We start from the raw sequence: 18,419 nt of genomic DNA on the forward strand, positions 1-18,419 counted from the left end.
ACGTCAGTTTCTGCCTTTAAAAGTACAGATTTGTTCCTCACATTTGACATTGGATCAAATCCATGGAATTTTTAATAAAATATGATTGTATATACCTTTTATACATAAATGAGGCCCCTGGTCTCTAGATTTTGTTATCCATATCCAATACTGAGAAAAACATATTGCTCAACAATTACTTACGTCTTTGCCACGGATCTGCTCCTCTGTGAGCTGCACCTCGATGAGAGGTCGCACTGTGGTAAAGAGCTTCCACCACGGCCAACCCTTCACACCGCGGTTCTTCTTGATGTTTTTCTGAATACAGCGAATGGCCAGGTCCTGGATCTGAAAGGCAAATAGACATACTGTATGATGGAGGGTCTGCAAATTTATAACATTCTAGAAGAGTGCATGTTTGTATTTCAGACCGTGCCTGATTCCTGTCTCTGTGCAAGTGTGGCAAAGCGTGACAAGCAACGGGCTGTTGTAAGAATCTGTAAAGCCTGTAAGTCTAGCAGTTGTGGAGTACAGTAGCTCAACCAAGGCCAAGCATGGATGGACAATAACAGACCTGTGTTTGGAGGCCATGGGCCCCTTGGTCAAAGAGCTTCCCCAGGGGTAACTAGCTCTGAATGGGTCAGTTTCAGCTCCACAGGAAGATCTACAGTGCCTTTCACTAGAAGCCCAAGAGTGGGAGTCTCTACCCCATCATCAAACAGAAGTTAACATTGCTTTCATATTCACCCTCAGAAATACTGCCCTAGCTAGTTACACTGAAACTGAGAAAAACTGCTTTCAAGTTTTTGATTGTCCAGACAAATATGTTGTAAATAGACACGTTAATTCACCTATTAGATATGCACAAGAAGTCATTTTTGTGGCACAAACCACAACCAATAATTTTGATGCATGACCCCAACCCTGAAACAACTGCAAGAACCACAGTTTGCCTTGAAGTCTGGATTTTCTAGTTCAAAAGAGGAGCTCATGGAGTCATACCAACAATCTAGAAAATGCAGCTAGAAGCAAAAGCCCCAAGCCCCATGTGTGTAATTCAATTAAACTTCAATGCTACTTGGCAACTGATACATAAAGATTTGCATGCTGCAGGAACAGGGACATTTCAAATAGAGGATTATCTGGGAACCCAATTAGACAGGCCCAATTCAGCACATTAACAGGACAGAGTCTGTACCTGTTGGGTTCGAGCGATGTCTAATTTGTCACACTGAAAGAGCTTTAGTGTTGCACAGAACAGAGGTGGCTTATGAAAGACATATGCACAGCCGCTCATTTGCCACGCTCTGACCAAAACAAATGCAATAAACAGACATCTAAACAGCTTGTAAGGAGGACAAAATCAGGAAGAGCAACCTAATTAAAATGTCGTCTGGAGGAAATGGGGCCTGTGAGCCCTGGAGCCTGGCAGGTGGATCTAAGCATGTCGTATGAACGGATGTAACTCCAAGGTGCTACCAAACAAGGTCAGCCACAACCTTCTCCAACAGGTGTCTCATATCTAATCAAGTGTGTGGCGAATATTTGAACACAGATCAGCAGGTGGAATTTATCTGCAAGTACGACCACACATTTATTAAATGGCTCACAGACAAGGACATTGGATCGCATTCAAACAGACACATGTTTGTGAGGCACCTGCTCAGACTGGGAGCAAAAGCTTGTGTCTTTAGGCAACAAGTTAATTAGACACGCGACTGGCATTCAGCTAAATTTCCAGCTCCCTCTAGTGCCATTTCCGCTGAATGTCAAAGAAACTTTGGGAGGAGCGGGCCGCTGGGCTTCAAAGGAGCAAATGTTGTTGTTCTCTGTTCAGATGCTTCCCACAGAGAGAGATAGAGAAAAAGAAAGAGAGATCTGGGGAGACCTAAGCTTTGAAAATACTCTCCTTAGGTAGTCCAAAACTGGAACAGACTTCAAGGTGTTGCTATCCCCCCCAGTTATCAATCTGAGAGAGAAACAAGCAAATTGATTTTGCATTGTGGCAACTGTGGTTTGAGAGAGGACTCCAAGTCCCACATGTCTATCTCTCCGGGAGCTTCTATAACGACTCAACCTGTCTCGATATTGTTAAATATATCCTGCATCCAACTTCACCAACACAAAAAAGTATGGCATAGGACACAAACATGCTTCCACTTCCCCTTCACTCATTTTTAGTACTAGAAGAGGATATGAGACTCTGAGATTCTGTTAAAGACTGTTGTCATCACTGGAAAGGGGCTCTCATTGTCTAGCATAGCCATATATTTAATTATTGGCATATAGCTTGGTCCACCTTGAAGCTTATGCTGGCCAGGAACTGCCTATGAAGGCTGGGTTCTCACTGTACGATTTTGGCCATGTTTTCAAGACAAATTTCAGAGATTGTGACATGTACACCAAGAGCTAAGTAACTGCCTTTGCAAAGAATCTTAGCCTTCAACGAAGCTCTAACAGTGTTTTGAGTAGCATTCGTGCAGTATGATGCTCCTACAACACAAAACCAAGTCAGCGTGGTCAATTAGGATGATTATCACTATAAACATAGCCGCAAGCAGCGATTGTCGGGGGCCAAGCACATATGGCGAGATAACCAAAATAATCAAATTTGACAGAAAAGATCCAGCGAATGCAGTGGACACAGCTATTTTGATGTGACATTTCAATTTCTTTAAGCACAGTTGAAAAATTAGGCTACCTCTAGCATCACAAATTAACAAAATTTGGCATGTTTCCACAGAATGTTCAATTGTCCATGTGTACAAAGTTTTGTTAAGTTTGTAAATTGTGATCACAAGATACAGGCTAATTAGTCATCACATGCCACGATCCTAAACATATTTGGAATGATTTGAAATATCGTAATTCTTTTGAACAACTTTTTGTCAGGAGGGTATGTAGATGATGTATACCAAGTCAAAACAAATCGAAGTCGTTTGTTTTGGAAATTAAAATTCATGTGACCATATCATTTGTGGGCACTGATGGATCCAAAAAAGCTTTATAATCTATATGGTTTCGGAGATATTCTCAAAAATGCAAATTATAGCGCCAATGTGGCTGAATGTCACAAAATATTATTTCCCGCTTCGTGTAGACACCCTGCTTGTGTACAGAGTGTTTCATGAGCATCTGCCATTGCCAATAACAGTTATTAGGTGCTGAAAATATGATTGGCCACAGGCAGCCATATTTGTTGATTTGTCGAATCATACATCTTTGCATACATCTTCAAAATGTCCTCCTGACTTCTTATATCAAGTTTGGTTATGTTTTGAGCTTGCGTTGAATCAATTATCAATTGATCAATTATTTAAATCACGTTAAACCGAAGGAACGGTTTCGCTAATATCTTACAACACTTTGAACTAATTGAAATTCTTTTAACACATTTTTGTCATGGGGGGTCTGTAGATTATGTATACCAAATTATATGCCATCTGGACAATGGAGTTTGGAAAAGTAGATAAAAAAAAATGGCATAGACTGAAATGAAATTGTAGATAGCCATTTTGTAAAGTCTGATCAAATTATTTTGTTTTTAGCCCTCATGGTTGTGGAGATATGAGCTAAAACATAAAAGTGGTTATTATAGTGCCACCTAGAGTCAGATGGGTGTGCGTGTATGCACCAGAGTAGTGGTCGGGATTAGGGATCATCCTACCAAGTTTGGTGTCTCTAGGACTTACAGTCTTTGCTGCCCATTTGCATTTAGGGCAGAAAAAATAAGAAATATTTTCGGTGCTTGGCCCGCTAATAATAGTGGAAAGCACCTAGAGTGAGATTGCATTAAGAATATCTGTACATTAAAAATTCATATGTAATGATTTTTTACAGACATAACTCTGAAAGTTGAACACATTTTTATATACAACTCTGCTCATGGAAATCCAGTTTACTTCCAACCAAGTACCTCAATTAAAACTAAACTGGGATACTTTTGCCAATAAGCCATTGATTAGTTACAGTAGTTCTCAAAAGCTCAATCTAGCAACTCAAACATTGAAATCATTACTTTCTAGGTTAACTAGAGAAAGTGCATGGCATTTTTTGTGTGCAATATGCATCAGACAGTCAGTGAATGGATGACTGTGGGTGGTATGTGCCATCTGAAGTGACATTCTACAGCAGACAGTACAAATCCCTAGTCTGATCTCTCAGTCTAAGTACAGAGCACAGGTTTCTGACAGATGCTTGACAAATGACTCTCCTCCTGAAAATGAATTCCTCTGGGGATGGACCACTTTGATTCAGAAGCATCCATACAAGGCCCTTTGAGGGGACAATAATTGTACAGAAAACTGAAAATACCAGTGTACCCAGACACAGTCCCAAGAACTCTGAGAAGTAAAACAAATCTAGAAGTAAACAAGACATCCTAAGATACATTTACAGCGATGGCTATAAAGCAGTTCACCTACCAATCAGTGTAACAAAAGACCCCAGCCTTACAAGAAACCGGTTAAACAAAAGAGGGAAAAGAACTTCACGTAGGATATAACATTAGAAAACACAACACTCATAATGTCAACAAAAAACAAAATCATGATCAGCATAAAGCTCATTCAGACAGCAACAACTACTAGTACTTACATTAAAACATCCAGAAACAGTCTTTACTAATGTCAGAAGCTGTGTGGTAAACTGAAAACAAAGTCTTTTCAAGGGAAGCACTCTCGGCTTGTGTGCTACTCTGAAAGGGGAAGTGGATGTTGATGAAGCTGTAAGGCTGAGGCAGATGACCACCGAGGGCCAACAGCACCGCAAGGCGTTAAGTCTGCAGTCAAAGCCACCTCCTCCTCCCTCCCTTGACACAAACTATAGTGAGACAGGGGCCCACTCTTCTCAGGAGAGAGGGTCGCAGGAAACAGTGGAACCAACCCTCACATACAGAGCCACTAAGCCAATAAGGACAGCATGAGCTTAAATTAGGGCTGAAACAATTTTATTAACAATTTACTGATTTTATCGACATTATTGACAAAAACAATTGTCAACAAAAATGTTCATTGTGGAATAGTCTTTTGATTTATTTTATTCCCTCATAAAAGAAATTGAAGGGGTCATGAAATGGAGAATACAATTTTCCTTGATATTTAGACTAGGCTGTCGATTTAACACGTTTATTCAGTGCGATTCATTTTACAAAAAATAACGCATTAAAAAAAAAAATTATGCAATTAATCGCAATGGCCCCGGACCGTAATAAGGAAGATTCCTGAGAAACGCAAGCTTGTAGTACCACCTGTTTACTCCAGAGGGCAGTAAGTGAAATTTCAGCTGTATGAGCAACGCGCAGTTTATATATACAGTGAAGAAAACACTTCAGTAGGCAGCACAACACAAACATGCGTTATGTTCTTGCGTTCAAAACACTTGAAGGAGCGCAAATGCGAACTAAGGGATCTCAAGATGTGTTTAAAGATTGAGTATTAAACTATATTTAACTTGGTACAGTTACCTAAACATTTTATGATTATGACGCAACACACCCGAGACACTACACAAGCATGTCTGACGCTTGTTGAAATTGACGGGTCCTTAAACAAGCCCTCATAATAAATCTCCAACTGATTGACAAATTCACTTGTGAAATGGATTGCTGTGAACTGTATGCCAATGATTGTCTTATGATCAATAATATGGAAGTAAACAATACATTGTATTCTAAAGCCGCTTTTTGTATTGTTTTATCAATGATGAACAATCATTATTTTTTTATATTTAAAGATAACCATGTATTATTATTTCATCATTATTTATTGAATTATTGTTATATGAGGATCTTTCTCAGCAACTATTTGTATATGCGATTAATTAATCGGGACACCGTGTAATTAATTCTATAAAAAATTGTGACCGTTTCAATGTGTTTCCAGTGATGTGCGCCTCAGTGCAGGATGATACTGTTTGTGTGTGCATCTTGTTTCATAGTGCTTTGGACTACACCGATCAGCCTCAAGATTAAAATTGCCTGCCTAATATTGTGTAGGTCCCCCTTGTGCCGCCAAAACAGCGACAACCCGCATCTCAGAACAGCATTCTGAGATGCTATTCTTCTCACTACAATTGTACAGAGCGGTTATCCGAGTTACCGTAGACTTTGTCAGTTCGAACTATTCTGGCCATTCTCTGTTGACCTCTCTCATCAACAAGGTGTCTCCGTCCACAGAACTGCCGCTCACTGGATATTTTTTGTTTTGGCACCATTCGGAGTAAATTCTAGACACTGTTGTGTGTGAAAATCACAGGAGATCAGCAGTTACTGAAATACTCAAACCAGCCCTACACAATATTAGTCAGGTGGTTTTAATGTTGTGGCTGATCGTGGGTATATGTGTTTTTTCAGCTCATTTCAGCGTGGATTGTTTGTGAAGCAGTCATAATATGATTCAAGCTTTGCAAAGGAACTGTTATTGAAGAATGGGGCAGGTAAAAACACTTGGACCCAAAAATGTATCAAAAATGTAAGTAAACAGTTTCATTCATGAATATTTAAAATGTCATGACTGTTTGACTGTTTCAATTACGATTTTGGCTTCCAACGATTATGAAAGCAAGATAATCGAGATAAAGCGATTATTGTGCCGCATTCCATTTCACAATGAAACACCCCAGCATAATATCTTTAAAGCATCCTTTATTAAAGTTAAAATTATAAGGAAGCGGGTTATGTAAATAAACTTAGAAACTGGCATTTCTCTGTGCAGTCAGCGTCATGTCTATGAGTTGCATAAAGTGAACGAAGAAGAGATTAAATCTTCTCCCAGCTGATGCACACTCTGGCACAGGGACGCTTGTCACTCGGGCACGTTTGCTGCAGCTAGATTATAACGTAATGGCTCGTGACGTGGTGAATCAAAATATATGTGTCACATTCACTGTGTATCTTACGATGAAGAAAATTGGTGATACGCAGCTCTATTAAGAAGAGAATGTTGTTTTAACATATGAGTGTTTTTTTTGTGAGTTAAATATGGATCTAAGTGAATATAAAGGTGAAAGAGTATAGTCTTAGCCCATTATACACTGGAACAACATTTTTTATTCATCTTTTTTGGCTTGTTTTCCAAAATAATATCTAAAACTCCTTTAAAACAACATATATTTACTCTAGGAGCTATGCTACAGAAGAAAAAAAAAATTATCTGAGAATGTTTAATACAATATTTAATCAGGGCTCGACATTAATGTTTGTCCACTTGTCCGGGACAAGTGGATTTTTGAAGGGGCAAGTAAATATTAGTTAGTGTTATTATTTGTTGTGATTTTGAAGCTGGAATTGAGAATTGTCAAATTTCACCACCGACTACTGATATTTTAGTATTGTGATAATGTATAGCCTTTATTGGTCATGGTAGATCTTGATGCAATAACATGATGAATAAGTTTATCTCATTCCATAGAAGTGTGAGCACAACTGATGTAAATTATGGTGATGGAGGCTTTTCTTTATTTGACTACCATACGTAATATAAAATAATTATCATATGACAATAGCCCACTTCCCTACCCAGTGCAGTTTACATTTCAAGTTCAAGAAAATTCCAAAAAAAAATTTTATGTAAAAAACATTTAAAGTTCAATAAATGCATGATGTTTCCAAAGTCGATGAGTAATCATGATCTCAATATTGACCAAAATAATCGTGATTATAATTTTTGCCATATTCGATCAGCCCTAGAGGCTTAACAGTTGTGCTTGAGTTGAACAGTTTAATATATTCTGATGCAATGTGTTGGATGTGCGTTATGTGTTAACATTACGGTTTAGTTTTATAATACTGAGGGGCTTGTTTATTCTCTTCTGATTGAGTTTGCTGAATTTCAGGGGCTGCACGATGTTAGCCAATCATAACAGTGTCCGTTCACATTGAAGTTTTAAGGAGACACTTAGGCCAAAACCGATTATTTCAGATTGTGGGCCAAAAACAGGGTGGAAAAATATAATATATTACTAAATTATGACTGTTTTGGTGCATTAAACTTTTATTATCAGTGGACCTCAGGGAAGATAATAAAATTATTTTTAAAAAGCACTTCATGACCCCTTTATGTACATAGTCTTGTACCTTTGTTTTCCCCCACCCAAATTGTATATATATATATATATATATATATATATATATATATATATATATATATATATATATATATATATATATATTTTTGTAGTTCTTTTGCTTCAAATCAAAGTTTTTTGTGATTCCTCAAGGGTTTGGTTTGGTTCATGGGTTAAAACAGAACCTGAAAAAGTGGGCTTTATTGAAAGGAAAGAGATCGACAGACAGAACTAAATAAAAGAGAATAAAACAGACAGTGGGGCAGGACATTGAGCAATATAAAAGAGGCTTAAATCTAGAAGAGTGAGTGGCAAAACAGAACTTAATAGACAGAGAGGGGGCAGGCGAGAGACCAGGGCATGCAGTGTGGGGGGGTAATCAATAGGCCTGTGATGGAGGGCAGTGGGTAGGCAGCTTTTCCCCCAGAGATGCGCTGATTGAATGTTATCTGTCAGCCAGAGGCCAAAGGATTTACTCAAGACACCAATGAAAGTCTGATGGACTCCCAAGACAAACTTCATGACAAATGGACATGCACTCAGTGTGGAGAGCTCTCATTCTCAAGAGAGGGACCGCTACTCAAACACAAAATATTTCCACTTTTTTGGGGGAAGAAAATATCCCAATATATGTCCATATATTGTTTTGATTTTATTTTCATATTATAATTGTAGTTAGAAATAATAGTGTAACTGTTCCATCAGGTTTCTTGCTGTGCTTAATTTCTTCACCACTAACTGGTACAAAGCGGAATTCCAAACTAAGCATGTTTCTCCAAATCTATTTTCGTGTTATTTGTATAAATGGCTGACCTTTTATTAGGTAAGGAGGACTCACCTTTCTCTTCTTGAAGGCCTGTCGGGCTAGGTAGCCCCTGCACGCAGCCTGAAACAGGGTGATGTTGCGTCTGGTCTGGATGTCTCTCTGCTCCTCCAGTTTAGCCAAAACACCTGCCCTGAAGAACACCTGCACACAGACCACTGCTATGAGATGCATGGAAATACACAAACTGTCTCTCAGAATACATAGCACAATGTTTGATGTGCTAAGTGACAATGCCTTTGAGACCAGCTGGGCTGAAAATTAGAAGTATTATGAAATTGTCTTGTGTTTGAGACTGTCCTGCATGTGTACAGTAGCCTCAGAGAATATACGTAGGCTAGCGATAGACTAATATATCAGCCAGGTGAATTATTTTCTGGCTTCATCTAAAGCACTGCCTACGATCTGTTTACTTGTATTTTTCACTCTGTGGTGGGGCTGTCAAACAGAGTTGAATTAACACTTTAAAATCCTCCCCACTATGCCATTTAATCAGAGAAGTTTGAGGGAAGCGGACCATCGTTTTTTCTGATTTGCGTTCATCAAAATCTTTTGACATGATCTAATTGCATTTGCATTCTATTAGTTTAAAAAATGGATTAATCAAAATGAAGAGAATCCTAATTGAAACCACACTAGATCCGTGGAGAGTCTGCTAGTCTACTAGTGAAAATGCATCTATTATGCATTTTTTCCATTACAAATTATATTATCAGCATAACAATTTGGGTGAAGTTGAATAGTAAAATTAAAGCCTGATCTCATGAACATTATGTGACCATGGCAAACATTTTTACAAAACTAAATTAAGTGCGTTATTACATGTTTTGCTGCAGTTTCCTTGTGAAATGTCCAGCAGGGAGGCGCCAAAAGTGAGTGAAATGGTGTCATAATCAGATGTCGTTTTGAAAGTAAATATTAGATGGAGTTTTTAACAGGTAAAACGTACCTCCCTAACCTAAAACTTTAACATAAACCTAAACGATAGTGTCCAAAAATGCAAATGTGACCTGAAAAGCACATGTTCTGAAGCAAACACATCATTTCTTGCCACAACTATGACACATTCGTCTCACGTGATCATCTGGGCTTGAGCCTCGGTCTTCCGTGTCCAAAGTCCAACACTATCATGTGAGCAACCATGCAAGTTTCAATCATATTGGAACACATGTGTAAATGTACATAGGTGGGTCTGTAATACAAGTGTTAAAATGTATAATTTTTCAAATGATGCATTATAGTAAAAGTGTTTTGATTTCATAGCATAGCAGTGTGTGAGTAACAGAGACAAAAATAAGTGTTAATAAAGTCATAATCATCCACTGTATTTGTGATTTGTGTGAAAGTGAATAAAACAGTTGTTGTAGCCCTTCTAGAGGTAATTTCATTAAGAAACTGTGGCAAAAAATAGAGAGTAGCACGTAAAAGTCTGTTTGCAAAAATGTAGGTATAGTAACGTTCATTCTATGAGAATAGGTTAAAAACTAAGATATCAACATTTCTGAGAATTCTGTAGGTCCCGCTTTTGCTTTGATGACAACATCCACACAAGCTGGCCTGGACACCACAAGTTTATGCAAAACCTGATGATTTCTGCTATCCTAGCAAGATTTAAGACTGTCATCTTGTGGACATCAATGGAAGCAAGGAAACAACGTTTCTGACATTTCATTTTTCTAAATCTTTAAATGCATTTCAAGGTTTAAATTCGTTTTTATATCCTAGAATTTTAATATGGACTCACTTTTGAATGACACATTTTAAATAAAGAGAAAACAGCTCAGAGTCAACTGCAGCAATTACTACTCATCAGAGGGAACGGCAACAAATGCCTCTTGATTGAGGCTTTATCGGGAGCTGTTCCGCAACATAATCTTTCTTTTCAAATAAAAGGCAGCCAGAGCCTTTCAGAGGTGTAGAGTCTTAGTTATTGTTATTACAGGAGGCAATCTCTCTGAGCTTCGAGCATCAGTTTATTAAATAATTTCATATTTATGTTAAGTTTGACAGTGTTCAGACCTCGTGGGATTGGGCTACCAACCCTACGGTACAGCAAATAAAAATAAAAGCCAATACCCACAACCCTTTACGACCAAAAACTCTGCAAATTAGACTATCAGGGCTGAGCTACAGTACCTGGGCAGCTAACACAGACATAGACAGACACACACTTATCTGCTTTCAGGGAGGTGTAATATCAGAGAGGGACCTCTCTACCTCAGGAGAGTAGCAAGGGAAAATTAAGTTTCGTTTGTCAATGTCAGGAAAGATCTCTGGTTCTCTTGAGTCAAATATAACATTTAGATGCTAACAGACTAACACTTACATTATCCATGCCATAAAAGAGAATGTATAAAACACTATTTTAGAGTATAACATCATCCTAAGAGAGTCCTCCATAGTCTATAAAGCTGTTCAGTCTTGACGTCAATTTGCAGGCCAACTCGAAGGGCTAATTCGCCATGGGTAACATTTTGGAATTTTAAATGGGTTTTTAAGAATAGCAGTTTTTGGTTTATGAGTAAAATAAAGTCTGAGGTTAACATACGTATGAAGACACTTTCACATTTTGTTCTACAACGTGCACACAGACATACACAGTCAAACATGAAGTTTGATACCATTTAAAAGCACACAATTGTTACTTACAATTTGATAATTCCAGACTAAAGAAGAATGAAAACTCACATCCTTGTGGTAACTGTAGTCCTCATTTAGCAACAAATAAAAAAACATTGCACATTTGAGGTATGACTGTTAGTAATTTGTGTTGTAAAACAAATTATCTTCAAGTAATGTTAACCACAGACCTTTATCTCATAATCAAAATACCCATTACTCTAAACATTTTTATCCATTGGGAAATCCAGAGAGAACCCATGGCTCAAAAATGCTACTCTCTTTCGGGTTTTAGGACTACAAACTGAACAGATCTATTCGAACAGTGTCACGACCATGATAATATCATTAAAAAATGTCTCTGCTGCATGTGACCACTTATTAGCCACTTCGCCACATGAGAATCACCCAGCAGGCCATGAGGGTGCTTCAATGGGGCCCGTGATTGGCCAATTTTCTCCTCATGAGAGCACTAAAGTTCAGCATGGTCAACTGAGTGAAAAGGTCCACTCATGAGGGTCAAAAGGAAACATTTGCCATGGAGACCAAGAGAATGACAAAGAAAAGTGGAAAAAATGGTAATGGAGATGAGCAAGTAGAGGAATTGTGTGCAAGTCTGTGGAAGAGCCTGTGATTTAGATGGATGTATTGTACTAAGGTGACAACAGCACAATGACTGTTTTCAGTGGATTTATGAAGTCAGTTCCCCACAAGTTTACACAGGTATCCTAGCAGAGTAGACACACGTGTAAGTTTATAACATTAATTATGGACATGTTCAACTAATGTTTGACAACCAGAAAATGTTCAAATACATTTTGCCTTAATTTGGAAGAATATAGTACATCTACTGCTTTACAATTTGAAACCTAAAATGTTTTACTTGAAAGTGTGTTTTTACAAAATGACTCAACTAAATGCCACCTGGTTTTATATTTAGTTTTATAAGACATTGAGTACATATTTAAAAGTAATATTCCTGGTTAAGCTCAATCAACAGCATTTGTGGCATAATGTTGATTACCACAAAAATACAGTTTGACTTTAAAATCTTCAAAAATAGCAAGAATATTACAGTGAAGCACTTACAATGGAAATGAATGGGGCCAATCCGTAAATACTACTCAACGTTTTAAAAGTATAGACACAAGATGTAAACAATGTGTGTTCACATGATTTTTGTGATAAAACTTTACAGCTAATTATAATACATGAGTTTAAAAGAAGAATTAATGCAAGTGCTTTTATAAAAATTATAAGCTTCACATTTCTGCTTTTAAAACCACCAAAAATTGGCCCCATTCACTTCCATTGTAAGTGCCTCACTGTAAATTCAATTTTTGCTTGATTTTAAAGAAAAGGAGGGACAAGTCAAAACATTTTTTTTGGTTATAATCAACATTATACCACAAATGCTGTCAATTGAGCTTTACTTGTATTGAACCCAGAATATTCCTTTAAGGAGGTACATATTTTTATTTCTGGGGCCACTGCAAATCTGACCAAACAGTGGAGTGTTACACAGCAATTCTATTTTCTATATAGAACTGATGTATTACCACATTTGTACACATACCTCTTCCTAAATCTCCATAAAACACTAGCATTCTAAAATTATGGGCATCAGCTAATCATTTGTGTATATCCTGGAAGCAGTCTTTCCCTTTGCTATTCATCTAATCAGCTATTTTTCAGAATGTCATTATTTTGGCTCTCCCAACAGGCTTTGTCTGAAAGCACAATATCTTGCTGTGCTGACTGGTGTTTGTTGTGAGTCATCGCCGTGTGCCAAGCCAGAGTACACCAAACCAAGAAAGACCGTACCAGCCAGAATCAATCTCTCCTTTGCAGAAGATGCACAAAAAGTAGCAGCATGAATTCTTCTTTAATCATTCGTAGGATGGGGAGACCCAGAGCGCAATAGTGTAACCTTGCAGCCTGGCTCAAAGTCATGCCTGCTTATTCTGAAGAGAATACGCAGAATAATGGTCTTTCTTGCTCCGACACACCAATAAGCTCTGCCAATAGTGGCAGCCACGTCCCATCTGCAGCTTAACATTCTGGGTAAAGCGTCTGCCCAGAGCAGAGCATGCATCACAACGACAGAGAAGAGGACGAGTCCTTTTGGCCAAAGCCCACCCTGTCACACTTTCATCCAGATGTGAGCACAGCGGCAGAGCGGATTAAAGTCTGTCTGTGTCTGAGAGGTGTAGAAGAAGCAAACGTTTCGGCAATCTAAATGGAAATCATGCCATCTGTTTGGAACTGATCCTCATGACTCAGGCCGAATCTGTATGCCACAAACTGCCGCGATGCACTGATCCATAACTTAGAGGGACTGAAAATATGTGAATTATTTCTTTTAGATGACTTAAGAATGATGAAATATTTAAATAGAATCAGAGGGCCCAAGCAAAAGACTCAAGGCAGGCAAGTAATGAGCATTTTCTTGGACTAATATCACTTTTAAAAGTTTAAAAGTGAAGTGTTTCACTACTGCGCCTCTATTGACACAAAACAGAATTTCCAAAATTATGACTGTTCAAAAAGTTTCCCCAAATACTCCCACTATCTTCCAATGGTTGGACAAAAAGTTAATTCCCTAAACTCACAACATTGGTTGAGCTAATGTTGTCATGTCAGGGCTGGTCGGGATGCTACAAATAAAAATACAAATTTCATAGCACCACAGAGCCACAGTGTTTACACAGTGTTTTGGGGAAAATCAACCTACCAATGGATTACCTTAAGTCATCTCTTAAGATGGGATATAAGACTAAAGCACATAAACACTGAAGACATTTTGTACTTCTTCATTAAGAGTTACATGGTGTAATATGAGGTATTACTTACTCTGCTCAGGCCCATGTGATAGCTGCTTTTTTCCAGCTCAAGAGACTCCAGAAGCTCTTCGACAGCCTGAAACAAACAGCCAGACATGTACACACACACACACACACACACACACACACACACACACACACACACACACACACACACACACACACACACACACACACACACACATAAGACACACATGAAGACCTAGTATGCTATCCACCACAGTGAACAAAGAAACACCCAAGAATGGCTCCATGAGGGCAGTATGCTGACAGGGGTGCTCTTTCTCTACAAAAGCAAACCTGACTTGGGAAAACTGGGATACAAACAGTCTTAATGCCTGACCCCTCTCCTCCATTGACCTAACCATGCTTTCTTCCTGACAGGATGGCAGGAAAATAACAACATCAACAAATCTCAGTGGACTGATGACCAATGGCTAGAGTTTAAGATAAAAGTAGAGGCACTGAGTGCTCTCTGTAGGGGCACAGGGTCAGCTGGTGAATAGGTTCAGCGGAGAGAGATGAGCAAAAGGCCACGTCTCAGACTGACCTATTCCTTTAAGTATAACACTTTAAATATATATATTTTTTTGTATTAATAAGAAACACAGTCAGGTGTGTCTAAACTTTTGACTGGCACTGCATATATGGTCATATTAAGTTCACATTAAGACATTTGGGGTCTTCTTCATAATGAAACAGTCTTTGTAGACTCAATAACAGTGAGTCTTTGATAGGGCAGGATTCCGCTGATAGAGTCGTCACTCTGAACCCTAATTTAAGCCTTTATTGCCTTGTCACTTGAGCAGTGCTGAGATTAAGGGGAAAAAGATGCGTAGTACAGCCCATTAATCAACAGTACAGCTCTCTGCCCTCAGCACTGTCATAATCAATTACATGGAAGAACAGCTCGTGAAGGAGGAGCCAAGTGAAGCTCCCAGAGAAACAACACACTCAAAAACACACACATAACACGACACTCACCCTTCTCTCATCAGTTACAATGTAGTTCCGCCCATGCTTCTTTGTCAGGTGGGGGGTCAGCACATCAAAGCGACGACGGAACTCAGAAAATACCAAATTATCAGGATAACCTTGAGGAAGGGGAGAGCAAAACAATATCAGATTTAAAAGAGAGGGGCATATGGTTAACTAAGAGTTTCAGGGTACAGGTTCAGATCACAATGACGAGGGCATTGGTCAGTCACTTGTCTTAAGCACAGGGCTTTGGACTGAAATTTGCAAAGACATTTTCCAAAAGATTACTCAACAAAATAAGCCCATGAACATCTCTAAAACAATGATGTCAAGTGCACTATGGCAGTTTGTGTCCAAATAAGCCCTACAAAACCTGGAAAGGTCAACAAACCCTGGGAGAAAAACAAGATATTTCGAAAGTTTAAAAGTGCATGGGAAAGGTGAACTTTCAAATCTCTTCACAGATTTTTATATATTCCCCTAAAAATAAAGGTCACAGATCAATACAGAGGGTCATTCACTGTCTTCAAGCATGTGTTTTCTGTGTCTCTGACCTTGGCGGTAGATTCGAAGTGCGTCGAGCAGTTTGGAGCCACGGAGCTGTGCTCGGAGCAAGCACACATCCAGCTGCATGAGGCCTGTATCACAGCTCTCTCCATGGGTCTCTGTTTTCACCTTCACATCCCCAGTCAGAACCTCCGCCTTAGGCATCAGGCAATGCACAAAGTGCACCCTGGAACGCCTCACTGTGTCTATAAGTGCATCCTTGAAGACAACAAAAATAACACAACAACAAAGTTTACAAAGGATGGTAGGGGTGGGCAATATGACCAAAATCTTACATCACGATATGAGTACTTTTACATCACGATAACAATGTATATCACAATATAATTTTTTTTTTTTTTAAATCAATTAAAATTGGTTAATATATTAAATAGCCATATCTTACTGCCTTTTTTGGATTATCCAGCCAGTAACTTAAATACTTCCAAATATTTCCTCTTATATAATTTTCTCTTTATTTGGAACTTGACAACAGTAAAAAAAAAAATGTAAAAAAATAAAATAAAAAATAAAATAAATAAAAACACTCAACTAGGTTTTTTGCTAAATTTCACATTATGCCACATTTCAGTCTGATATGTTGTTCACCAATATTATTATTATAAAGTTTCCTCAAGAAACAAGATCTTCTCAAAATAACGCAAAGAAAATAATGCATACGTTTAAAAAAAAATTCCAACGAAAATAAACCGCGCTCTCTGCTGTAAATAAAATTGTGAGAGATACATAAAACACAGATGACTATGTCAGATGAGAACCATTTTAAACGTTTATGATGTGTCCAATGCATGATGGATGTCATTGAATTTGCTTAGGCAGCTGCCGAAAATGTTATGTTGCCATCAAAACCCTCAAAATTTTCTCACTCTCATGTGAAGCCCCACCCACTGGTAGATAAGACCACATTGCACACATGGATATTTACATACACGATATAACAATCTCTATCGATCAACGCTTTACATAATCGCCAAAATAAATATAGTCATATTGCCCAGTCCTAAAAGATGGTATTGTTTGGATTATGACAGCTAAGATTTTCCAATATAAAGCCTTGTACTGACCACTTGCAGTTTAATCTGGATGCAGAGAGATTTCTTTTTGACAGCAGCCATGCCAGTGGTGAAGGTCTTCCTCATGCTTGTGGCCCTGCGTAGGGCCAGCTGCGAGCCCCCCTCAAGCCCAGCAATAGAGCCTGACAAAACTGTGGCCCCTCCTGAACGTCCCATAAACAAGCCACTTATATTCTTCCTGTAGAGAGATGGGACAGGATATACGAGTACATATATGAAATACTTTTGGAAAGTTGAGATGTACTGCAGTGTGACATGCTCTACTCCATCTAAAACTACATTAAACCACATTTTGCTAATTCTTTTTGAATAATTATGCATGGAGCTTTAATTACATCAAATTAATTGAGAGACTACAGGAAATATTTGAACAGTTAAAAATGAATTTGTCACACGGAGGGCTAGTGAAGTGAAGGTAAAAAGGTCATTTATAATAGTGAATAAGAGAATACAAATGGCAACCAGTTAAATGATCTATGGCAGATATTAGCTATTAATTTCATTGAGAGTCTTACTTCTGGGAGTCCTGCAATAGAATGGCCGCATTCTGGGAGGCAGGGTTTTGTTTGGCATGGCTCAGCCAGCCTCGAGCATCATACTCCACCCAGTCAGTGCCATGGCTGTGGCCCAACAGGAAGTGATGCGTCTTCTCACTCTTAAGTAGCAGGGCAGGACCTGAGGGATGCACTGAACACATAAGGTTGCATGAAATTTACATGCATAAATGTGTACTTGTTATGGTGTGTGGGTGGGGATGTGTAGGAGATGTAGCGAGTTATGACCTTTGCTTTCTCCTTCAGCAGGGCTGTAATAACTGAACAGTCTTTCCAGCAGAGTTTCCTCTGATCCCCCAGGCTGTAAAGCTTCCTCCTCCATCAACCACAGCAGCCCCCTTGCCTCATCTGTCCTAGCCAGGGTTCGTACCTGAACCACACAGATATAAAAACACAAGTGTTAACATTTTGTTACACCCTAACCAAAGAATGGGTTCATAAACATGGAAGCTAGAGATCACAAATGAGTGATCCAGGACGAGCCCCCAATTTGTGTTACAACTCTGATCTTGAATCAGGGTGTTATATAAGCAAATGTTTCATGATTAATCCATGGAGTAAAGAAATAATTTCAACCTTATATAGTGAGATGCCCTTTCACAAAACAAATTGACTATGCAACAAAAGCCACTACAAGGCAAGCTAACATATTTCAATAGCACATTGATCAATGCTGTGCATTGTTTAATTTACTTTTCATTTCAGATTTTGATTATGACCTCAAACTGAAAATTATTCATTACATGAAAGCAATTACCATCCTTTATAGAATAAGAGAGAGAAAACAAAAACGAGGGGCAAAAAACATTAGTCTTGGGTTCCTCATTAAAGAGTCAGTATTAAGTAAGAGCTCCAAGGCAGTCAGGCAGGCATTTTTAAACCTTACACTCTGCCTGTCTACTTAAGCAATTAATAAAAG

The 18,419-nt window shown here is 38.5% G+C and overlaps 1 protein-coding gene across 1 annotated transcript in view; it reads right to left on the reverse strand.

The window, feature by feature from the left end:
* myo18ab (myosin XVIIIA b) overlaps positions 1 to 18,419 on the reverse strand; it is a 106,915-nt gene that overhangs the window by 40,939 nt on the left and 47,557 nt on the right. The window contains 8 exon segments of the mRNA XM_052106747.1: positions 184 to 327; positions 8,882 to 9,010; positions 14,339 to 14,404; positions 15,313 to 15,422; positions 15,861 to 16,071; positions 16,938 to 17,124; positions 17,462 to 17,621; positions 17,729 to 17,870. Of these exon segments, the coding sequence (XP_051962707.1) occupies positions 184 to 327; positions 8,882 to 9,010; positions 14,339 to 14,404; positions 15,313 to 15,422; positions 15,861 to 16,071; positions 16,938 to 17,124; positions 17,462 to 17,621; positions 17,729 to 17,870 (1,149 nt within the window).

This window comes from Xyrauchen texanus, chromosome 36 (genome assembly GCF_025860055.1).
Source record: "Xyrauchen texanus isolate HMW12.3.18 chromosome 36, RBS_HiC_50CHRs, whole genome shotgun sequence".
Classification (NCBI taxonomy): domain Eukaryota; kingdom Metazoa; phylum Chordata; class Actinopteri; order Cypriniformes; family Catostomidae; genus Xyrauchen; species Xyrauchen texanus.